General features: G+C 49.6%; 1 protein-coding gene and 1 long non-coding RNA gene across 3 annotated transcripts in view; one reads left to right on the top strand and one right to left on the bottom strand.

The window, feature by feature from the left end:
* LOC136561564 (uncharacterized) overlaps positions 1 to 24,471 on the bottom strand; it is a 43,500-nt gene that overhangs the window by 17,145 nt on the left and 1,884 nt on the right. Inside the window, exon 2 of the long non-coding RNA XR_010784366.1 lies at positions 7,752 to 7,855. This is a non-coding gene — a long non-coding RNA (uncharacterized lncRNA). The remainder of the gene's footprint in view (positions 1 to 7,751; positions 7,856 to 24,471) is intronic.
* On the top strand, positions 18,784 to 23,191 carry FAM3D (FAM3 metabolism regulating signaling molecule D). Of its 2 annotated transcripts, XM_066558117.1 has the most exons (9): positions 18,784 to 18,796; positions 19,516 to 19,623; positions 19,928 to 19,948; positions 20,424 to 20,547; positions 20,800 to 20,858; positions 21,211 to 21,261; positions 22,214 to 22,298; positions 22,440 to 22,566; positions 22,770 to 23,191. In XM_066558117.1, the coding sequence occupies exons 1-9, from the start codon at positions 18,784 to 18,786 to the stop codon at positions 22,857 to 22,859; spliced, it is 678 nt and encodes a 225-aa protein (XP_066414214.1). In that variant the 3' UTR covers positions 22,860 to 23,191. The 2 variants fall into 2 exon arrangements, with proteins under 2 accessions (XP_066414214.1, XP_066414213.1); XM_066558116.1 differs by lacking the exons at positions 18,784 to 18,796; positions 19,516 to 19,623 and having other exon boundaries at positions 19,938 to 20,547.

Raw genomic sequence — 24,471 nt, forward strand, 5'->3', positions numbered from 1 at the left:
TGCAGAGGCATTTCTGACTGTGATGTTCAGGGATCCTGCTGCAGGCATTGTCAGCAGCACAAATGCAGAGTCCTGGATGAAGCCCAGGAACAGCCATGAGCCCCCAAGGGCCCCAATGCAGCAGCCCAGGGTGCCAAGACCTGAGCAGGATTTTGCCCCTATCACACCACTCTAAAGCAGTTCTGTTTCCAAGTTTGACAGTTTTCAAGCACACAAATGATCTGTGGGCATTAAACTGCATGGTAAGAGTGATTATGAAAGTTCCTGTGGTAAAGCAGTGGTGAATCAACAGCCTTGTGATGCTTTTAATCCCTTTCCAAGTATGTGCCATCCAGTCTGCATGGCAGATGAGAGTGGGCTTGGGCTGGGGATGCTGAGGAGCTGGGAGACATTTCTGGAGGTGAGCACAAGGCCAGAGCAAACACCAGGTGTCCCAGCACCAGAATTATGCTTGTAACCAAGGTTGTTTTTCTAGTTCTGTCAAAACGTGGCCCAGACGGGTCCCTCTGCTTACACAGCCCCTGCACTGGTGTCCTTCAAGGTGTCTGCACAGAAATCCCCTCAGCACTGGAAGAGAAAGGAGATGGCAACCCCTGAGCAGCTGTTTTGGCTCCCAGCCCTCAGCACAAGGGTCCAGCGTGGGCTGCAGGGCCAGGACATTCTGCTAAAGCCAGAGCAGGTGGTGATCATCCCTGCAGCTGGGACATCTTCAGCACATCTCAGAGTTTAATTTGTTATCATGTTCTTTCACCAGGAGTTTTGAAGAACAGACAGGTTTGAAAGATTACAGAAACAGGTTACAAACCAGCAGAAGAAAACTGCTATCAAGAGCCATTAAATAAAATGCAATTTTACTTTTGCATTGTGGCTGGATTGCTCCTGGGGACTAACACTGTGTTCTAATCCCAGTCCTCACAGGTATCCTCACCTGGCCTCTGCCAGAGAAGAGGTTCAGGTATGCCAATGGTGGATTCTCTGCACTGACCCATAGAACAACAGTAAAACACTTTTCATAAAGAAACCCAGCTAGGCTCCCAGTACAAACTGCTAGTGTACTTCAAAAGATGTTTACATTAGTCTGCTTAGGGGGTTCTTTGATGAAAAAGTTTATTATTGGATGATTGTGCACTTTATCTGCATGGGAGACCAAAAAACCTGAGGTCACAGAAATTACTGACGTTGTTTTAGAGCACTGCATATTTATTAGACCATCTGCTGCTGCAGCACTCAAGGCAGAAACCTCCATACAGGCAATCTATTCCCAGCTACTGTTCTACCACCTGATGTGCAAAATATCAAAGCTCTGGATGTATTTATTACAGCACTGAGTAATTTTCTAATGAATACACAAAGCTCAGCAAACATCCCATGCAAGTTTCCTGTACCTTAGGCTGCTGTTTTCTCACTGGGGATTGAGAGGGGCCTCTAGGAGGAATACCATTGTGTCAGTGCTCTGAAATGTTAGTGAAACTGAGGTGAAACTGAGTCATTTAACTGTGTGCAGGCACATCCTTGCAGGGGCTGCCCATCACAGTGTGAGGACTGAGCAGAGGAAAACAGGGATGGACAGGGACCACGTGAGACAGTCTGGACACCCCTGAAGGGCTCCTGCCATCCCCAACAAACTGCTGCTCCTCTGCAGTGCCTCACGCTTCCCCCAGTGCACCAAGGGTCCCAGGGTGCCCTGTCCCAGTGCTGCCTTCTCTGGGGTGATACCAAAGGGGTCAGAGCCAAACACTTGCTGGGAGACCCCCAGACAGGAGCCCAGGGCATCATGTCCTGAGCAGCAAACAACAGATGATATCATGAAGGATGTGTTTCATAAAGAAACCTTCCCCTCTGCACAGTTAGAGCCAGGCTGGGGCTCTGCACTCAGCCCAGTGCAAAGCATGAAGAATCCTCCACCTCTGCCTGAAACAGCTTCATCCTGCCATGGGTGAGTGCCACAGCAGAGGAGCTGGGGGTGCTGAGGGCCTGGCAGCTCATGGTGCCAGGGATACCTTGCAGTGTCCTTGCTGTGCACTACACCTCATTTAACATCATCTATAAATCCTCATGTGCCAACAGAAGGAAGTGTCTGCCAGTCTGTCAGTCTGTAAAGTGCTCCAAGGACTTTTACTGATATCTCCTGTTATCTTTTACTGGTATCTCCTGTTAACTTCCAGCTCATAAGCAAACCAACCCACAGCAGGTTCTGAGACACCCAGGACAAGAGGGTCAGCTCACACGGATCCATCATCCCACCTCCTGCTCCCACTTCCCCTCCAGAGCCACCTAAGAGCTACACACACACAGACAGAAGGTATTTAAGGTATTTATACCTTCCTCCAAGTGAAACAGGGGGTTTGATATCACTGTGCACTCATCACATTGAAGGTCATCGTGGGAACACTTTGCCACTGTTGCAGGTTAATGATGCATTGTTTAAATGGGAATGAGCTGTCTGTAGTCAAATTTACATCTGGATTGCAGCACTGAGTGCCAGGCAGAGCCCAGCTGCTGAACCAGGAGCTGCTGCCACTGCCCCACTCCCTGGGACCTGCCTTCCTCCCTGGGCTCTGCTGAGCCCATCCATGTGCACCCTGAGCCCAGAAAATCCTGGTCACACACATTTGTAGGGGTCTGCATAAAGAACCCAGTGAAATAAGGATAAGGGTGCTAATTCACAAATTTGCTTTCCCTTCCTGGTCCTCTGACACCTCCAGCTCTGCAGCCCTCTCAGCAATAAACTCAGTGCCAGGAGATTAAAATGTACAACTACGTGACACCTTATAAACCACATAAATATGAACTGGCAAGGCCCTGTAACAATGAAGAATTTTGCACAAAATGTTCAGGCACTAATTCAGTCTCAAGGCTCTCTTTCCACTGCAGTGTGTATGCAGTGCCATTATGAAACCTTGACTGAATTATAACCCTTTATTCTTCTAGGGCATCTTTTTTTTTCTATCTTCACAAGGCTTTGTTTTGATCCAATCATGAAAATAAAGAGCATTAGAAATACAAATTCATTTGGTGATAGATTTGTTTTCCCTGGAAAAGCGTGTTATATGCTAGGAAAACACCTATTAACTTGTAGTTTATTTTAAAGCTAATGGATAATTATTATTCTGTGGAAATTTTTTTCCCAGGGAAGAGTTTAGTTTGCTGAATGGTCCCTTTCCATTTGCAGCACCGATGTTTCTTTTCCCCTGCATTAACACATTACCAGATGTTATCAGAACAAATGGCTGTGCTTTTGGCTTTGAATTTTTCTTTCACATTTTTGACAATTGTTTTTTGTATCTTGCATAAATCACTATAACACATGATAAAGTAAAGCAGATTCAATGCCTGTGAATAGTTAAGACACTGTTTCTCCTTTATGCAATAGCCTGTAACTATATTTTAAAGCAGTTAAAATCTTATATCAAGCACATTGGCACATTTGTGTAGCTGGATCACTGAGCACATTCTAACAGCTCTTAAGAGCTCTCTCACAGTGTCAGGTAAATCCTTCTTAACTCATGGTTCATTGACCACAGTGGTTCTGGATGAGCATCTGATGCCAATCCCCTCTGGGCAGGGGGACACCTGCTGCCACATCACTATGGGCATTCCCAAAGCTCCTCTGGAAAAAGCAATCCAGATGTTGCAGATCATCACTGCTTCCCTAGGGAATCCAAGCTGGAGAGAGGACACTGTTTGCAGTGGCTGGTGAGTGGAACAGCCCATGGCCAAGCAGACAGGAGCACCCTGATCCTGGTGGAAGGAGATCCTGGAAAAGCTCCAATCATGTGTGGGATGAGGAGCAGGAGCCTCTCATCCCACAAGGGTCATTCCTGGGGCAACAGGAGGTGGCACCCAGCTCTTGGGGATATTTGTGGCTGTAAGCAGCTCGCTGGCACCCAAATCTGCACACCTCCTGTGTACCCCAAACACCAGGACACCCCTTGTGCAGTGCAATCTGCAGTCAGTGTGGGTGGAAGGGGGTTATTCTGCTCCTTTTATGAGCTGATTTATGACTTGTTTACTTGTATGCTTCGCCCACACTGCTAATGTTGTAATTAAACCTTGTTAAACTGCTCAGGCCCCCCTCAGGCATGTGTTGTAACACATTTTTCCCCCCCAAAAACCATAATTATTGTGTAGGGGGAAGGAAAACCTGGGTGGTGAGGAAGGGTGTCAGGCCAGCTTGCTTGTAATAAATACCTATTTAGCAGGCAGAGGATGTTTAGCCCTAAATCAGATTGTGTATTAAAAGTGGAAATTGCTGAGATTGGTGTTTACCTGTGAAACCAAAATTACTTCATGGAGAAAATAATTATAGATGCAGGCTCTCTAAGAAAGCAGTTTTGAGCCTTTATTAAATAGTTAAAATCAAGATGCTGCTGTGAAGCTCAGCATCAGCACATTGTGTGAGGGTTGGCCGGGAGGGGGCTGTGAGCTGTGTTGTACACACCCCACAGAGCTCTATCCCACAGTTTGCAATGTTTTTCTAGGAGATAACAACTCCCATGAAGTAATATTAAAGCAGGTGAAACAGGGCACAAGGGAGGTGTTTTAGTACCAGAAAAGGCTGATGAGTTCAGGGAATTATTAGGGAAAAAATGAACTTTATATTAATAATAGTCATCTATTAGCTGTAACAAGACAGCAAACACCCCAATGAGGGAGCACAGAGGCACAGAGCTCACCATGGCTGCAGTGCCTGTTCCAAAGGAGCCCCAGGCTCTAAAGCAGCTTCAGTTCAGTGCTGGATTTACTCAGGTCTCTGTCTTGTGAAGCAGCTCCAGTGGTCACTGCCAGGAGGGTCTCTCCAGGTGTGGTCCCACAGCTGGGGCTGGGTGGGTGCAGCGGGCAGAGCTGCCGTGCCCTGGTCACTGCCTGGCTGCACTGGCAGCACCAGGGAGGAGCTGGTGGCCAGGTGGCAGCTGGCAGATGGCAGCAGAAAGCCCCAAATGGCTGCAAAGGCTTTTGCAGGGCCAGGGAGCTGCTGACTTGTCAGAACCCAGGACATCCCTCTGGGTGCCCTGGATGGCTGGAGCCCCTGGCCGGGGGCACAGAGACCTTGGCACGAGGCCACAGACACCTGAGCCTTTGATTTTAACCCATGGAAAAAATCACCAACCTTACATGAGGATTCACAAGCCATGAGAGTTTAAGTAGAATGATAGTTTGTCACAAGATAGAAAAAGAGAATTTTAGGGTTTTTAAGGATGAGGGTTCAGAAGCCAAGATGGAGGAATTTGGGTGTGACTTCTTCTTTCTTCTTCCTAGCCTCCATCTTCTGGGTGATGGTGGCACTTTTGGATTGGTTTAGAGTAGGAACTCACTGCCTAACATAGGTGATAGGTATTGGAAAAGTATTGTAAATAATGTACACGTAGTTTTTAGTATAAAAAGATAACACTGCCTCTGGGGTGGTCAGTGTGCCACGGACCAACTCGCTAGACAGGCCTGAGCAGGTCAGAAAAAGAATGTTACAGGTAACAGAGAATAAATAACCTTGAAAACCACAGCCAAAGAATCCTGACTCCTCCTTTGATCTCGGGGCTGGGAAAAAGAGACTTTCTAACACCTCAGAGTCATCTCAAGCACAGAAACCCTGAGACTTACTGTCACCTACAGCTGCTGTGGACACAGAGCCAGGAGCAGGGTGGCCCTTTCCTGGAACTCTCCTCCAGCGCCGCGTTATGAGACGGCTCTTCCAGGAACGCTTCCCTCACGTTGGAGCCTTGCAGCTGAGGCAGGCTGGAAACTCACCAACAACTGCTTGGATCTGGACTATTTTTAGTCAGTCCTGGCCAAAAGGAAAGTCTTTCCTGAAATAGGTGTTCCTCCTGGATGAGTGGATTAGCATGGGATGTGCGAGAGTCACTGGAAGGACACAGAGCCCTGGGTTTGGTCTGAAGCTGGAGCTGCAGTGTCCTGTGTCCATCAGCATTGGGGCAAACAGCAGCTCCCCCCAGCACACATCACTGGTGAGCACCAGCTGGAGGGTCTGCAAAATCAGGTTATTTGGGAAGGAGCTGCTGAGGTATTCAGAACAGCAGCTCACCACAGTGCAGGCAGCCTGAGGGTTTGGGGGTTCATAGGCTGAATATGAGTGTCTTTAGTCTGGATTAACAATTTCCCCTTCCAAGGATGGCAGAGCTGTGGTGAAGGACCCTGGGCAGCCCAAAGGCCTTGATTCTTGCCTTCACCCTGACTCCTCAGGAACTGCACCACTCTCCCTGCAGCTCCTGGATGGATCCTCAGTGACTGTGGGAGGTGGGAACAAAAGGGGGGAAAATAGGTGGATTCTTCTTATGGAGATGCATGAAAAAAAAATCTTTATAATGTTTTTCAGGTAATTAGCCAGTGGTACAAAATGGCACATGGAATCATTCCTTAAAATGAACTACTGTCCTACACAGAAGTTGATGGATATTAAAGCCAAGCAGTTTTCAAGGAAGTACAGACAGAAGTGCAAGGAGTTTTCACCCAGCTTGGCTCAGCTACAGTGTGTGTGTGTGTGTGTGTGTTCATTAAGGGAGTCATTAGTTCTGTTATCAGTTCTCTTGAGTCAAACACAGGAGTCCAGCTATAAGAATTCTCACCAATGGTGAATTTTTGGATGCTCTAGAAGTGCCATTCATTGATGTGGAACAGCATCATGCACTGCCTCAGTCATGAGGGAATGTCTGTGATGTGTTACACAAATGTCCCTCATGTTTGGCCAGTCTGTATTGAAAAGCTCTGGAGGAATTTGCACTTTTTTACCATTTCAAATTTATTTTTAACATTTCAAATTTTGCACAAATTTTACCATTTCCTTTGGCAGCATCAGCCATTTGCTCTGGGGGAAAACTGGCTGTGAGCTGCATCATGGCTGAACATCCTCTGGAGTAGAGAAAAGGCAAACATAAACTATTGAAATACAGCAGACAGGAGAAAGACTTTTCACCCTCTAAACCCACAATGCTTGAGCTGTTGGTGCATTGTCACCATAAGGGACACTGGCTCAGGGCTCCAGCCTGGGGTTTCACATTCTCAGGCATCTCCTTTGGCAAGTGGGGAAGGCAACTCCAGCCTCTCACTCATCAAATCCCTCAGCCTGCTTGTCTCAACCAAGAGTAAAGGCTAAATAAACACATCTAAACAACTGAAAAGCACGTCAACATCCAACTTCAAAATAAAATGCAGTGAAGTGTGAAATTATACCTTTTATTCCATAAATCTTCAGCAAGTAGCACAGTTCTATAGCTTGTATCACACTTTAATACTGGCAGAATTTAACACACCATGCAAAGCCCCATAAGGTAATTACATTTCATCTCAACAAAGCAACAAAATCCCAGCTCATTCAACCCCCTCCATCTGAGGAGGGATTATAGACAATTCAGCACATGTTGATTTTTCCTGGTGATAAATCCAAAGCAGGTCACCAATGAATGTGAGCGTGGGTTCCCAAGGCAGCTGATTTGCAGGGGAAAATAGAAATGTTATTTGGTGTCCTTCAAGGCAGTGTCACCCTGCTTTCTGAATCTTCCTAAGGTTTATCCCCCACCTAAAAGAAGCTTAAAATGTAAAACTTAACCTTGAACAGACCACGTTGGCACTGGGCAATTGCCCCTGTGCAGGGTATTTACATCCTTCACAGCAGATTCCTATCCAGCTTTTAAAGAGTTATTTAATTTTGCAATAAATGAGGTTGTATGACTGATGATGGAGATGATGATAGAAAGCCAGAAGAAGACACTCACAGCCCCACATCCTGTAACACCAACCTTCAGTCTCCAGAGGTTTGGGCATTCCAGATCCACCGGCCAGGCTGGAAATATTTGTCATCAGAGCATGTGTTCATTGCCCTTCTGCCAAACCAAGGGTATCTCTGTGTACAACAAACCACAATTAATTTAACTAATTTATCTATTAACTGCCCTGAAATAAAGCCTCCAAACTTTAATTAGACCTCTGTGATTAAATGCAATTAAAACCCTTAAAGCAAGTCAACAAGGACTGCGGGCACTCTCATTCCCAAAGCCAGCACAAAGCTACAAACACACACAGGAATGGATAACTGAGGGTGAGGACAAAAGCATCTTTCCCCAGGCACAAAGTAACATGACTTTCTATAATCCCTTACTCAGCCTCTGCAACAAGACAAGACCTTGGAAAGGAGACAGGACACAATGGCCTCCTGAGGGATGGGGTGAGAGGCTTAAAAGTCCTAAAAGGGGAGAGGGATGCAATTGCCTGCCATGATGGGTGTTGTTGCATCAGCCCAAATAATGATGATGCCACTCAGCAGCCCTGGCAGTGATGGGGTTCAGTGATGGCACAGACACAAGAGAAATTTGATGGGACACTTTTTCTTCTTAATTCATTTCTTGTGGCTTGTTTACTTGCATCTGAACCAGTCTGTGATAAATGTTGCACAGTGATGGGAAACAGTGGGGGTAAGCCATGACAGCTTCCCAGCACTTGGTGCTGTTATATAAAACTCAAGGCAGACAATGCAGAAATTACTTGCACAAGCCTTTCCACTCTTTTTCAACTGATGCACCTCATGAATGCAGCTCAGTTCCCAGCTCCTTCCAAAAAAACCAAAGATTTGAAGTGGTGCATGCAATTGTGTTGCCATAGTTGAGTCTTGTGCGTGGAGAGGTCAGAGGGAAACCATCACAATTTCCAAGACAGAGGGAATGGCACTGAGCACTGGCAGCACAGAGGATTAAATTGCGCTAAGAATCACCTGAACACAGAGTGGTCTTGGTGGAAGACATAAAATTTGATGGGAAGTTTTTATATCAAAAAGTTCACAACCTTTCTAGGAGGCGATGAGCAGTGGAAGACCAAAATGCAAGGCGAGCACTAGACAGATTGCACAGGGCAAAGAATTTGGTAATTTTATCATCTATTATGATGAAATAGGAAGACAAAACTAGAAAAGGGCAATGAGAAACCAGGAAATGTCATTGAGGTGGGGGACAGCAAGGAGGTGAGCAGCAAGCAAGGAAAAAAATCAGATCTCTAAATATAAACCACATCCCGGTCCCTTGTTCCAGCTGTGGTCATTTCTCTTGCCCTTTAGACTTTTTGAAAAGCTGATACTAAGCTGTAACTTGAACAGCCCCAAATCCTCCCTGCTAATGGCAGCTGTATTCAGAATTATGTTCTGTAGTGAGCTGGAGTAGAAGGAGAGCTGCAATAGGCACCCTGTGGCTCCCCTGCCAGCACAGCTCAGAGTGTGCGCGGCGCCAGGAAAAACCCAGCAGGTGCAGCAGAGCCCCTGAGTTATTTCCTATTCTCTGCCTGGCAGTAAAGACACAGCTACACCGGGTGGTAACTCTTAGCAGATGGTGACTTTTTAAAGTTGATTGCTGTATAAATGATACTTTCTGAGTTTGTTCGTTTTAATTCAGATTCTCAGTAGTGTGTTCAAATGTCAGAGAGCATCATATTTCTATCTTTTATTTCCTTTGTGAGCAGAAATCTTCTTTAAAGAGTCTAGGAATTACAGCTTGGGAGAGAAGATAGACTCCCTCGATGAAAGTGATCTACTTTACAAATGTTACAAAATACTATAAAAACAGGAGATGCAAAAAGCCCCACTGGCTTTGTTCTCAATGGAGAGTTTGAATTTCTATTGCGCTTTTAAAGAGACGTTTTGTCTGCACTGTAATGTTTTATTGGATCTGTGAGGTCCATTAGCAGCACAAAAGCAGGATTTCCTCTGCTGGCAGCACAGGGAGGGTGGGGAAGGGGGCTGGAAGACATCTAATTAATTTACTACTGCAGGTAAATAATAACAGGACAAGTGAACGAGAACCTTATTTACCCCCAGATGCCCTGCAGGCCCAAGCTGGGGTGGCCAGACCCCCCTGTCCTGCTCTGCTGTAACCAACCAGCAGCTCTGGCTGGCCCCATGTGCAGGACTGTCATGTGCTCCTTTTAATATTTGCTTTTCAATGACACAGACACACCAGAACTGGCTACAAACAAACACCCCACTCAGCCAGCACTAAGGTCCATCACCTGATGATGTCAGTACTCTGAAAAAAATGGAGGTGACAAATGGGTGAAGCACCTGTGTGATTTGCACTACTGCCACCCCCTGCCACAAGAAGACAGCCCCTGCCCATGTCCCCAGCTTGGGAGAGATCAGGTGCCACTGTGGCAAACTGGGGACATTCAAAGGGCTCTGGTACAGTCACTCATCTGCCCTCTGCACTGCACCTCCCCTCAGAGTCTTGTCTCAGCCCATTTATTTATTGCACCTCATTGGCAAAAAAAGGAAAGACATCCCCTGGCCAGAGGGAAATGTCCCAATTAAAGAGCAAACGATGCAGTAAAACAGCAGAGCATTCTTGAGAGCCGTGGTAAAAGTGGCCACCTCTTGTCCTCAATTTATGCTGCTCCCATCACCCTGGGCATTATATTTGTGCTGACAAGGATCAGTTTAACCCCTGCCTGCAATCTAATAAAAAGCTGGCATGGTGCAAGCATGCATAATCTTTCTTCAGTGTCCTAGAATGGATGCAATAAAAAACTGCTGCTGCTGCTCGATGGTCACAGCCACTGCCTGGAATAAATAACTCCCTGTCTGAAGCCAGCAATGGGAAGGGCTTTGGACCAGAGGTTTTTCAGACCCTCATCCCTTTATAGAACTTTATAATCATGGGGTTGTTTAGGTCAGAAAAAACTTCCTAAGATCATCAAGTCCAACAGTTCCGCCAGCACTGCCCAGTTCACCACTAAACCATGACCCATGAGCCACATCTACACATCTTTTAAATCCCTCCAGTGACTCATCCTCCTCCCTGGTCAGCCTGTTCCAATTCTTGACAACCCTTTTGGTGAATAAATTGCTCCTAATATCCAATCTAGAACTCCCCCATACTGCTTGAGTTCACTTCCTCTTGTCCTGTTGCTCATTACTTGGGAGAAGAGACCGACTCCCATGTGGCAACAACCTCCTTTCAGGGAGCTGTAGGGAGCAGAAATGACCTTCCTGAGTCTCCTTTCCTCTGGGCTGAGCCCCCTAGGTCCAGCTTGGCACCCTAGCACATCTGTGAGTGCAGCACGTGCCCGGTGGCAGTCACCCACCACCCCTCAGTATGTACCCGGGGCAAAGCAAAAGAAAAGTCCCAAAGGCCTTGTGCCATCGACAAACAACAGATTCTTGCCCCTCCCATCATTAACTGAGCAAGCCAGCACAGCAGAGCTGGCATTACGCTCTGCTACCCTTTGTAATGAAATCACTGCCTGGGCGCAAGAAACAAATTCAGCAATATCATACTAATAGGGTTAGAAATTTCCCATGCAAATATTAATAATTTATATCTACATGCTTTTTTTTTAATACTGCCTGCAGTCTGTAGCAAAGGAGTGCTGAGGTCTACCAGCCTCTTGTCTGGAAAGGTGCAGGTGTTACCCTGGAGACAGAGGCCCCCAACACGATTTCACCAGGGGCTCAGATTGGCTTTTGGATTCATGTCCCGGCCTATTTCAAAAGGGAGACAATGCTTAAACAGGAGCACTGCTTGCATGGACCAACGAGCAACAGGAGATGGATGTTGACCCTTGGTGTGCCCAGGCCCCTTCCCACAGGCAACTTTGCAACACCTGCACCAAGAGCCAGGGCTGCTGATGCCCCTGCAGCAGCCCAGGGTGCAACGAGCTGAGGCCCAGCTGCCACAGAACACACCAAGCAGCCACCTGAATCTTGAGATAGCTGGCAGAAAAAGGAGCAACTTTTGGGCTGCAAAGTCAGAGGGATTTAGGGACTGAGGAGATGGGGGAAGGGGAGGACATTTTATTTTAGAGGTAGGGAAGGATTTGTGTTGAATGTCCGTCCTTTTTTTCAGCAGTAAAAATGTCTCTGAAAGGAAGGGCAGTAACTGGGAACCTGCAGGGTTGAAAGAGAAGTTAATTCCCTCAGACAGGCATAATTGCTTCAATTCAGAATGGTAAAAATGTGAAATTAGGAATAATCAATGGCTGTTTATGATCTGTGTCTATACTGTGAATTCAGCTAATACGGAGTAATTACACCGCGCTAATTCCTGGTATTTGTCATCGTTCTGTTGCAGAGGAGTCCTGCAGAACAATAAAAGCAGATTGGCTGTGCTGGGCCCACAGACCAGGGGCTGAGCACGGCACGAGATAATTTCTGTTCAATATACCAGCGGCTGTGAGTCCCCCGGATCCCTTTCCGTGCAGCAACGCAGCCGGGGCTGGGCATTGGGATGCGCTGCACAACAGCACCCCCGGCAGCCGGCACACCGATTATCCATCCCTGCCGGCCACGCAGCACCTGCTGCCTCGCCCTCCTATATCAGCCCTCCTGTAAAACTCTGTCCTCACGCAATTCCTCCCATCCGGCAGGAGGGAGCTGTGCCGGATGCTCGGTGACCCGCGGAACCTCGGGGATGTGTCATGGGTTTGCCGGCATGATTCACTCCTTGGCCGCTGGAACAGCGCTGATTATGAGCTCTGCAGAAGGGCCAGAGGAGAGGTGAGCACAGGGCCGGGATTGCTCAGGGCAGGGTGAATAATCCTGCAGCAGCACAGGTGGGAGGTGTGGCTGCAGGGACAGCCCTCGCTCCCTCCCTCAGCCTCGCATGTGGCATGCGGGAGTGCGGGTGGTGTTTAACACAAACACGGGAGGTACAGAGCGTTTCCTTTCCGAGAAGCTACACGTAACACTTGCAGTACTTCTGGAGGAGCAATCTGAAACCATACACCCACTGTGCTTATCAGTGGCCAAACCTTTCCTAAGAGAATTTGTCATCAGTTTGTCCCAGTGAGCTCACTCCTGAAAAGCAGCTTTCCCTGGGCACTGCAGAGCCCAACCAGGGATCGCAGGGGGAAACCTCCCAGTGCTGAACTTCCACATCCTGGGAGGGACAGTCCTGCAGCCACTTTCTTCACTTGGCACCAGTGTCCCAATGCTTCCCACAGTGAGGGTCAATGCACCCAGTGTTGACACATGGAGGGAGGAGAGCAGCTCCTCACCCACCAGCTCGCTCCTGCTGGTCTACCAGAGTGCTGCTGATCAGTGCAGTGAGTTTGCACCATTGATTATTCATTCCCCAGTCTGGCAGCTTTTTGATACCACATCTATTATTTTTTTTCTTAATTCCTCTTTTACTATATCATGCAGAACCCCCTGAGGGAGCCTGCAAATAAGGTTTGGTAGATCTAATTTCTCCACACCAGTAAATTATTTGCTGAGTCAAAATTTAGCTGGTGCCCCACTCCCAGCACTCGACACATTCCCTAATGTTAGGTGGGATTTAAAAGCCCATTTTTGCTGTGTGCCACAGTGGATGGGCAAAACCTGGGCTACCACAGGATGCAGAGATGGGGCATGAGGGCTCCCCACACCAGGGTGTGCCACAAGGAAAGCCCACAGCTCCCCATCCTTTCCTGTGGTTTCAGGGAAACATCTTGGATGAAATGTTCAGTTCCAGAGAGCAGAAGCATTTCACACATGATTTCGTTGTTGGAGGCTCGTGGCCCTGCTGATGGTTTTTGGTCACTTCTTCTGCAAGCAGCAGAAATGGCTCCATCTCCATGGAGGATTTGGCCTCAGGTCCCTTGAAACAGGAGGGAAGCTCAGCATGGAACAGCCCTCCCCAGGGTGTTACAGTCCCTGTGCCCTGGGGCTGCTCCTGCAGGGCAGCAAGCAGGGGACACAGCAGGGAGGAGAGCCGGGTGCTCCAGGGCTTAGGGCACTTTGTTATTGAGCTGAGCTGGTTATTGCCAGCAGCTAAACAAACTAATAGGAGAGATATTTCCCCAGAGAGCAAGAAGGTTTTTGATTTAGACTGTGCTGTTTAAACTCAGACTCTCACCACAGCTAGAATTTCCTTCCGAGGGCAATAATTATCCCAATGCAGAGCCCAGGCTTTTCTGTGTGTTTGCTTTTCTGCTCCCTGTCTGGAAGGGCTTGGTTTAGAGGCTGTGATTTCCCCCAGTGTTCAGCACCTCCTACACCTCTTGCCCAGCACTGAGGACCAGAACTGGGGGGAAGCAAAGAAAGGCTCAGGGCACAGCTTTATACAGAGATCACCTTCAGGTATTACACTAATTATCAGGAAGCAGCATTGCTCCCACAGGGGCTCTGCTCCAGCCCTGTGCAAGCTGCAGTCCCAAAGGCAGCACTGTTGCTGCCACCCCCAAAACTCCTCCACTGGTTCTTGGATGAAAATTGCTTTAAAAGCTCCAAGAGAAGATGTTTGGTTCTTCTAAGTGGTAAGAATGAAAAAGAAAAAGGAAAGAAGGAATGGAAACACTTTTGTTCTTGGCTGCCAGGTAAATGAAGTGCAACGTTGGAAAAAATAGCCCCTAGTGCTAACTTCACTAGTGGTTTCTTCCTTCAGAACCATAATTACAACAATGATAAACGATTAAAAATAAAACAGCCTAAATCTGTACCTTTAGTTAACACAGGACTCGTTTGAGTTCAGGACTGTTGCTGGATAAATAAATGCTTATTTGGGAAAGGAACCTCCAGCTTCCTGTCAATGACAGGCAAAAAAGCAGAACTCAGGCCCAGCCACACACATGCAGCACAGCTGGGGGGAAATCTCGACGGATCAGGTTGTTCTGGGTTTACCCAACTTTGGGGAACACCACTCCTGGCTTCATGCCCGCCTGTTCCCATTGCAGCACCCCTGTCAGCCCAGTGTGCTGCTCTGGTGAAAGAGCAGAAAGTCAGGCTGCTGCCCACCCTGGGCGAGGTTTCCCAGAAAGGCAAGAGCCAAAGGGAAGAAAACCTGCTCAGGAAGCGCTGCTGGCCGCAGCAGTGAGTGAGGGTTCTGCTCTCCCTGCCGCGGGGAGCTGCTCCCGGCGCTGCGGGCTGAGCCCAGCCACACCAGGCACGGAGATAAGGAGGTATCAGGCTCGGGGAGGTGCCACGGAGGGCTGGGCAGGCTGGGCAGGTGCCGAGCACATGGAGCCCCAGCTGGCCGGGATGTGCCAGCGCCCCCGGAGCCCGCCGGGACCCTGAGCGGTACGTGGGCTTGGCCCGTCCCGGCCGGGGAGATGCTCTGGAGCATGACTGAATGCTGTGCTTTTCTCGGGACTTGCTGGCAGGTTAGGGGGTTGCCTGAGGAGGGGTTTAGCTGTTCTTCCATCTCGTAGGAGACGGGAGAGGAGGTGAAGGGGAAGCCCGGGCATCCTTTCCGTGGGCGCAGCTGGGCTGGGGTCATGGGCTGAGCTGAGGAGCTCCCTGTGCCATCCCTGAGCGGGGATGGGCTGGAGGCAGCTCTGTGCTGTGCTCTGGGGGCCGGATCATCGTGGCCATGGGTGAATTTGCAGGGTGTTCACTCTGCAAAGTGCAGGGCTCGTCCAAGGTCAGGCTGCTGCTCAGGATCGTCTGTTTTCTCCTGCACTGCTGAAAGGGTTGGTGTAGGGACCAGGTCTTGCTGCCCACACAGCACCAGTTACTGAATTACCAGTTACAGAATTACTTCCTTTAAAAACTGAAGGCATCATCTGGAATTTTGAGATGGAAGGGTAGGAGGACACAAGGTACCAAGTGCTTTCTGGTGGAAAGCAGCAAAACACCCCAGATAACTGTGGGCTCATGCCAGGGCCAGTTCTGCCATAAGATTCCCTCTCCAGCCATTTGGTGGATGCAGAAGCTGGCCAAGCATTTTTATAAGCAAGAAAATTTATAAAGCTCTCTAGCAAACAGCACCCTCCTATTGATCAACTCAGCAAAGTTTAGTCAGACTGATTCCTTTTGAGACTGAAAATGGCACTGTAGCATCCTGCATTCTCCTGTGGTGATAAACCCTGAACACAGGGTGGATGTGCTCCCACCCTGCCAGTCCCTCCTCTGCACTCTGCATTCAGCTGTGCAGGAAAACTCTGGATTTTGGGTGAGTGACTCAGGGGCTGTGGGCATCTGGCAGTCACCCTTTTTGGGGTTGCATCCCCACTCTTCACCGAAATGGTTTTGTTCACAGTCAGGGACCTGTTGGGAGGGAGAGGGACATGTGAGGCTCAAAAGCAGGGGGAAAATAATTTTTAAAAAAAATTAAAAAAAAAAAATTTAAAAGGCAGAATTTTATGGGGAAGAAAAGTGAAGTTTTCCTGCAGCACTGAGGGGGAACAGGAACAGTGACCGGGTGCATCCTGGAAGGGCTCCCCGGGAGGGCAGGGATCTGTCTGTCTGTCTGTCTGTGTCTGTCTGTTCCTCAGAAGCAGTGACTCAGCTCCGCCAAGCGGCGCTTCAGGCCAGAGCAGGCTGGGGTGGAGCTTTTTCCTTTTCAACACCGCGAGCCGCTGTCGCAATATTTGTCCAAGAACTTTCTTGTTCCTGAAATGTTTTTTTAAGCAAACAAGTTTGAGGCTTATTAGACAAATAACTGTTTAACACCTATCACAATTCCTTCTTTTCTCCCTCGCCTGCCAGCAGCTCTCTGGCAGATGCCAGAACATAGGTGCCTTTTATTCTGGCATAACTCTAGAAAGAAAAAAAAATTATCAGTGCAAACAATTAAAAACTAATATAATAGAAGTCCCAGGACAGGGCCACTCTCTTGTAATGCAATCAGGCTCTAGGAATTTCAGCACCAAGGGACTCCACCCAATAAATTTTATCTAGGATTAAGGTGAAGATAAATAGCCCAAAAAAATATATGACTTCCCTAAAGCACTGGCATTTATTGGTTTATTTTTCCATTTCTCTTCCTCTGCAATGAAATCAATATGTGCAAAGAATAAAAACACAGCTTTGGTGAAGGGGAGGGCTGTGCAATGGGCCCCAGTGAGGCCAATGTTCACTGTAGGACTAGGGACCCAACAGGGAAGGTTCTGCAAACCCAGCAGAGTTTTTCTCCACTCACTGTGTTCAAATCACACCCCAGGTCTGAATCCTCACCAGATCCAGGCTCTGCTCAGGGCACTTGTGGGGAAGACAACAAGCTCCCAAGGCCAATTTTGAAGTCTTCACAACTTGCCAAGGGGGATTGTGTGAACTGGCCCCATTTTCCAACCCCATCATCAGATCAGGCATGGGATGGGGAGCCAGAAATGGGAAGAGGGTCCCTGTGTTTATAAACTTTATGCTGAAAGGAACAAAAGGGAAGAACCTCATGCTGCCCCTCCAGATCCAGCCACAGGCAACATTTGTCCTCTAAAACCTTTAAACTGTCCTTTTTCAGATCTGTGAATCTTATCCCAGCTCAGTGAAATGGGCTTGCTCATGCCAGTTCTGACACAAGCCTTAAAATCCATTTCAGAGTGACTGTGCTGAGGGCTGGGGTGTGGGGAAGGGCTTGTGGCATCACAGACCCCCCTGCCACCTGCCAAGGGGACAGATTCCTGCTCACAGCCAGCCTTCCTCTGAGGGGAACAGCTGCAGAGAGAGGGGAGATGCTGCTGGGAAGCCAGAGTGCCCAGCTGATACACAAACAAAAACACTTGGTCTGGGTACATGGGGGGGCACAAATCCCCCCAAGGCTTCCCCTGAAGTGCAGGTGGGCCAATCTCCCATGGGGAGCTGGGGCAGCTTTGGCAGACTGTCCTTGCTGCAGTGTCACCACAGGTCTGGGGACAGCAAGGGGTGTCATGGGGAGGAGTGCCAGGCTCCAGAAACCTCAGCTGAAACTGATGGGGCTGCCTAAAACCCCAGACAGTGATGCTGCAGCCCGCCCCTCAGGGAGCCTCTCCTCGGGACCCTGAGGGGGGACACAGCTCCATCCAGCCCAGGGCTGCTCCACAGCCAGGGTCAATAACACAGCCAGCCCTGGGAGGGGACCCACAGCAGGGCTGGGCAGGAGGAAAAGCTCTTCTCTCCTTCCTCGTGACGCAGCAGCCTGAAATCAACATTCAGCCCAGCCCTGCCACAGCCCGCTGCTCCTATTTACCCTTCAAACAGGAAAAGCAACTCTCAGCACAGCTCACTGACAAATTTTCTGTCAAACATTACTGAAGGGCTGCTTTAGTTGCTCATGAACTCCCTGCACCCATCTCACAGGTGACAATTCAGCACAGGGCTCCAGCATTGCCAGGACAGAGGTTCAGCAGACTGCAGCCCCGCATTTCACAGGTAGGAGTGGTCCCAGCCCCTGGGGAGCCCAGCGTGTGGGGTGGCAGTGCCTGTGCCATCGCTCAGGGTGGCACGGGGACAGAGGACAGAGGGCAGCAGGTGGATTCTCCAGGGTAGGAATAGTTCATGCTCCAAATGACAACCCCTCCCTGTCCACGGGGAGAAGACGCTCCAGGATTTGGCCAGATGGAAATTCCTGGGTTTCAGTCAGGTGTCCACAAAGCTGGTGGCTCCCCTCAGCACAGTGGTGCTGCCCTTCCTCCCATCTCCTTTGGATTTTAAGGAAGACAAGCTTGTTCCCAGAGACCAGATCACAGCTTCTCCTCAGACAGCATTTTGCAGTGCCCAATATTTGAAATCTGCCTTGCATCATCCCAGAAGAAAATGCAGCACAGCTGTGATTGAAAGTGTCCTCATTGCTACCAGCAGAACAGAAAAGGCTGGTCCAGGGCATGAACGAGGAGCACACGGGGCAGCAGACAGGGGGAGGGTTCAGAGGCTCCAGAAGGAAGCTCAGGCAGTGCAGCTGCTCCAGGATTTAATCAGGGTGGGACCTTCTGCGTGGTAAGAATTTGTATATCTTTGATGACATCCTCACTATTGCAAATGTGACTGAACATAGCAACCACTTTCTCATCTAGAATCTGCCTGGCTTTGGTGGGTCACAGGCACTCTTTAAGGCATTGCCTTCTTTCCTCAGGGTGACCTGTGGCTGTCAGTCCTTCCCAGCTGTGCTCCTGCCCACCACCATGCGGGTAACAAGTAAGGAGGGACACATTTACTTTTCTCTGGTTTTCTATGGTTCTTTATGCCTCCTTCTCATTTAAATGATGCCTTCCAGGCCCAGCAGCCCTGTTCTTCTCCTGCCAGGGACATGGGAAAGGGCCTTTGTGTAAGCATCAGGTTTTTACAAGATTTGTGTCAATTTCAGTCTGTTGTATTTTTCCCAGTGAAACCTTCTGTGACTGGGAAGAGATGGCTACTGAGACGTTCCTGGTTCCATAAGAGCCATTCAGCTGCAATAAAAGTACATTTTTCTGCTCTCTTTCCATGCAGGACTGGAACGTTTTGCTCTGATGAGCGCTGCTTTAAAGCCAAATGCCAATCACAGTTGTATCAGCAGCTGCTCTGCTGTAGCTAGTGACTAATTGGGGGATAGCAGCCTTCCCAGCACTGGGAACATAAGAAATATTTGGATTTACACAGCCTTCTGAGTAATTATCAGATTTACTTTAACATAGAGAGAAATATGAATAGTGCCTCCCAGCAGAGCAGAAATGCCTATCTGGGCACCACCACATACTCTGGAGATGGTAATTAAGAGATCAGAATCCATTTGGAGGCTGAGGGATTGTTAGCTGCCTTCCCACACCGTGCAGGCGCTGGCTGTCACCCTGTGCCTGGTAACCTGGGGACACAAGGGGGATGATCCTGTGCTTGCCCCTCCTGCAACTCTCACCCCGCCCCTCTCGCACACCCAGGTGTGATCCGGGCCATGGTGCTGCTCCTCACCCTGCTGGGCACCTGGCTCCTCATGCAGACCTACTTCCAGCACAGCTGGAAAGCCATCAGCCTGCGCAGCTGGCTCGGTGAGGCACCAGGGGCGCCGGAGGGAGGCTGGGAGAGGTTCCATGTGAGCCAGAGCTGGGTACAGCTGCCCTGAGCACTGGGATTTGCAGCCTCTGAACAGGCCTTCAGCCACCAGCTCTGACCAGCAGAGCAGGAGGGGACAGTGTGGTGTGTGTGGTGTGTGGTGTGGTGGTGGGTGGGTCCAGGCATGCCTGCAACCATGGGAAGCCGTTTTAGAGAGCTGGTGCCTCAACAGCTGCTCCTGGCTTGGGGAAAAGCCAGCAGCTCTCCAGGGTGTCTAATCCTCCTCCTTGATACCCACAGGTGCCTCGAAGAAGCCCAGCAGTGAGTATTGCTCTCGACTTCATCACGCAACTCCAGGGTTCAGGGGGATGGTGGAAGCCTGGGATCTCCTTCAAGAGCCCCTTCCCTGAGGCAAAAATCCCCCTCACCCAAACACAGGGGATTTTGTTATTGCACACAGCAGTGGGTCTTTGGCAGGCCCCTGCCTTGGCCAAGAATGGGGAAACTGTGGGCAGAAAAGCCCAAAGGTCTTGCCTTGGACACCAGCTCTGAATGCTCCTGGCACACAGAGTGTGTCACATCTGGAGCAGCACCTGGCCTTGGCACCATAAACCTCAAACAAGAAGCTGGTCCCAGCCCCAGGACAAGCCTCCTTCATGGAATAAATTGGTCCAGGTGTTGCCCCCTTGGTGGGCCAGTATATCCCAGTCCAGCCCCTCTCAGCCCCTCAGGGACACAGCCAGTGTCTCCCCATGGGGACCAAGCCATGACCTTCAGCTCCACCCCTCCCTCACAGGTGAGAAGCTGCCCCGGCACAAGTGTGGGAACCAGAAGAGCTGCCCCCAGAATCATTTTGCCTTCAAGATCATCAGTGGTGCTGCAAATGTGGTGGGACCCTCGATCTGCTTTGAAGATTTGGTGTAAGCAACACATGGCAGGGACACGGCAGCCATGGCTGGCCTGGCCTCCAAGAGGACAAGTCTGGTCTCTGCCAAGCACATCAATTACCATCACAGTGTATTTGTGGTTAAAAAAAAATTTAAATAGATTTCTTTGCTACCACTTTTGGTTATTTTGCCATCTACAGCCACTTCAGCCCACCACAGTTTCACTGGTGTCAGCATCCCCAAGGCATCCCTGCACTCACTGGTGCTCTCTGCTTTCCTTTCCAGCCTCATGAGCAGCGTGAAAAACAACATTGGCAGAGGCCTGAACATTGCACTGGTGAATGGTGAGTCAGAAGGCACTGACCCCCTTCCCCCCTCTGCCAGGGTCCTTCCTTCCCCAGGAAAGCACAGGCCACTGAAAACCCCTTCCCAGGCACTGAGGCTGAGCCAAAAGCACCTCCATCTGGTGTTGCATGGGGAGCCACAATTATAGCTGCAAGCACTGCCAGTGAGAAGGGAACAAACCCACCTGGGTTGTGCACAACCAGCTCCACAAACTCCTCCAAGCAACAGTGACCATCACAGCAGTCACAACACACTCAGGGAAGAGCAAAGCATTTTGCTCATGGCCAGGCAAGGCCCAGAGCCACCCCAGTGCAAACTCACTGTGCTCTGTTTTCAATTTTAACCTTTCAGGAACAACTGGGAAGCTCCTGAAAACCGATGCCTTCGACATGTACTCTGGAGGTAAGCACAGTCACCCTGCTCCTGGGTGGCTCCCAGCCAGGGCTCACACCAGCACTGCTGGCTGCTTTTCTGTCATGTATTTAATGATAAAGTCAAGTGGGCTTTGACCTGACTTGCCAGTCTGGGTGGTAAAAGCCCAGCTTTCCCTGAGGCCATCAAGCCTAGAGTCCTCACAATGCTTCCATATCCAAGACTGGCTTCTCACTGCTTTTACAAGCATGTAATAGCCTGGAAAACATGATTTCACTCACCAGAATAAACCAAGGCACTTGAGACTTGTGTAAGGTACTTTCTGAGATCAGGTAGTTCCACTTATGCTGATACTTTGCCACCTGTAGCTCAGTTTTTGCATACTGGTGAGCAGCAGCTCATTCCCCTGCCTTTCACAGCAGGATAAATGAGGGAGCTCAGGGAGACAGGGCCCCCTCAATCATTCCTTGGGTTTGCAACCTACTCTTGGTAACTGGTTTTAAGGAGAATCACCAATTTAATGAGATTTCCAGCCAAGTTTGTGAGATGCTCGGGGAAGAAGGCAGCAGTCAGCTCATGTGCCACTAGATGGGGCCTTGGATTCAAGCATCCCACAGACGCGGGATGATGAGAAATTCCCCCAGTCCAACCAGAGGCACCATGGCAGGGAAGGCGTCTCTGAGGCCAGGCAGGTTCATTTCTTGTGTTGGGAGGTAAATTCACACAGCTGGATTTCAGAATTAGCAAGCAAAGTTTAGGAGGAATTTCCGCCCTGCAGTTGTTCCAAAAGGAGGATGTCAGTCCTGAGCACTGCAGGAAAGCCCAGGAGGGAACACAGGATGGGGAATACATCATTTGGGAGCCCCCCATTCCCCAAATCCTGGGTAGCACCAGCACAGTCAGGTTATTTCCCACCAGCTCAGAGGAGGCTCCCCCAGCTACCATGCAGAAGTACCTCCTAAATCCCTTTTTTCTCTCCCAGATGTTACCAAGCTGCAGACCTTCCTCCAAGGGATCAAGCATGGCACCCTTGTGCTCTTAGCAAGCTACGACGATGCTGCCACAAAGTGAGTTTGCCCACAGAAGCAACACCAGGCTCCCCAAAAACACACAGCTGGGGGAGCTGGGCATGCTGCTGCACCAACAGAGAGGGGGAAAGAGGGGACACCCAGCTGGCAGCACAGTGACACACTCTTTCCCTCTTTCAGGATGAATGCCAAAGTGCAGGCGTATTTCACGGAGCTGGGCAGCAGCCACGTGGGCACGCTGGGATTCCGGGACAACTGGGTCTTCCTGGGAGCAAAAGGGCTGATGAACAAGAGCCCCTTTGAAAAGGTACCTGGCCCTCCCCTGCTGTGAGCTCTGCAGGCTCCATCCTCTTCATGGCACCCCCCGAGCTGCACCTCACCCACCTGTGTGCAGAGGACAAGGACCAGTGGCATTGTCCCCACACCAAACCCAGCTGCAGCTTTTGCCACCTGGCAAACCTGCAGTGCTCCAACCTCCTCATTCATCTTCTCTCTCTCCTTTTCCTGCAGCACATTAAAAATGATAAAGAGACAAATAAATACGAGGGCTGGCCTGAGCTGTTGGAGATGGAGGGCTGTGCCCCCAGGAAGATGGACTAGCACCAAGCTCCAGCCTGCCATGGAGGGCAGCCTGACCAGTCACACAGGGACACCAGCCCCACCCAGGGGACTGCAGCCTCTCCACTGCCAGGCCACAGAGTCCAGCAGCTGCTGCCTGCTCACAGGAACTCGCTGTTTCACAGCAGGAGCTGTGCAGGGCTTGCAGAAGAGCTGTACAAGTGCCTGCAGAGCTGAGCAGACACGTGGCCAGGCTGCAGCCAAGCCATCCTCATCTGTGGGTCAGTTTTGGGTATTTTATTTTTCTATCTTTTAACTAAAAAACTTTGTAGAAGTTTCTGTAAATGTCTTAAATGAGATTTCTAATTACGAAACACCACCTTCTCCTTTCCATTTTCAAACATAATCAACACTTTCCCCCGCAGGCAGAGCCTGCCAGGTCCTGTGCCACCAGTTGAGCATCACCATCACCCATCCACAGCCCTGCTCACAGGAGCTCCCCCTCCCCACATGGCACAGGGAAAAGTCATCCCTGGGGATGCTCAGACTTTGGTGGTTTCCCCTTGGAGTTCTTGCCAATGTCTTACAGCCTCCTACAGCCACAATAAGGCCAGAAGTCCACAGGGATAGCATGCAGCCATGTAGGTTAATATTTGCAGACCAAAGTATCAATCCTGGGTGTTATGAACTGGTTTAAACCCAGAAGAGCAAAGAAAACTAAGACTCTGTGTAAAATAGAAGGAATTTTGAAGGTTCAAAATACTCACAAAAACAAGATAAAAACAAACAAGATTAAACGTTGATGCCAAAAAAATGATATATTTTGATTCAATAGTAAGAGAGGCAAAGAGAAAGTTGGGAAAAGTTAGAAAATGCTAGGATTACTTTTAAAAGGACAGGATAGGTCACCACCTCACTGTGCTGCCTTGGTTGCTGCTGAGACTGGGTGGGGGGAGTGGAGCAGGTTGTGCCCTGTTTTTTTCTGCTGTTTGAAGTGTCTCATCTGCCCTCCCCAGCCTCAGGAGCAGCGTGGCTGGAATGTGGCCGCCCGTGCTCGGGATGCAGGAGCCCTGCCTGGTCTCTGCAGCTGAACCTTGGTCTGCTCGTGGAGCTCCCTCCCTGCCACGGGGCACAGGAGCAGGGCAGGGGTTCCACAGCTCCCTCCTGACCTTGGTTCAGGGCTGCAGGATCCTTGGGGGATCTCCCCAAGCAGCCAGTGTCAGCTCCTGGAGGCCTCAGGGTGTGGTGGACACAGGGGAAAGGCAAAGGTGAGGGATTCTGCCCCTCACTTTCCCCTCCACATTCTGCACCAGTTTTGCCTTCCTTTTTATGGGCTTCAAGACAGGCTACTCACAGTCCATCCCACCCGTAGTTTTCAGGTGTTCAAAAGTGACTATGATAAACAAACATAATGACAGAGCACTTTTTTAAGCCATTCTCTTTTTATCAGGTTCTTACACTGGGTTAAATCCAGGCTAAATCCTCTGTGGCACATCCCCATCAAAGGTCAGGATAATGCCAGGGATGTGCCAACCCTGAGATGGATGGATGGATGGATGGATGGATGGATGGATGGATGGATGGATGGATGGATGGATGGATGGATGGATGGATGGATGATGAGCAGGTTTCTCAGGCAGCTGAAGTTGTGCAG

The sequence above is a fragment of the Molothrus aeneus genome, chromosome 12 (genome assembly GCF_037042795.1).
Source record: "Molothrus aeneus isolate 106 chromosome 12, BPBGC_Maene_1.0, whole genome shotgun sequence".
In the NCBI taxonomy this organism is placed as follows: Eukaryota; Metazoa; Chordata; class Aves; order Passeriformes; family Icteridae; genus Molothrus; species Molothrus aeneus.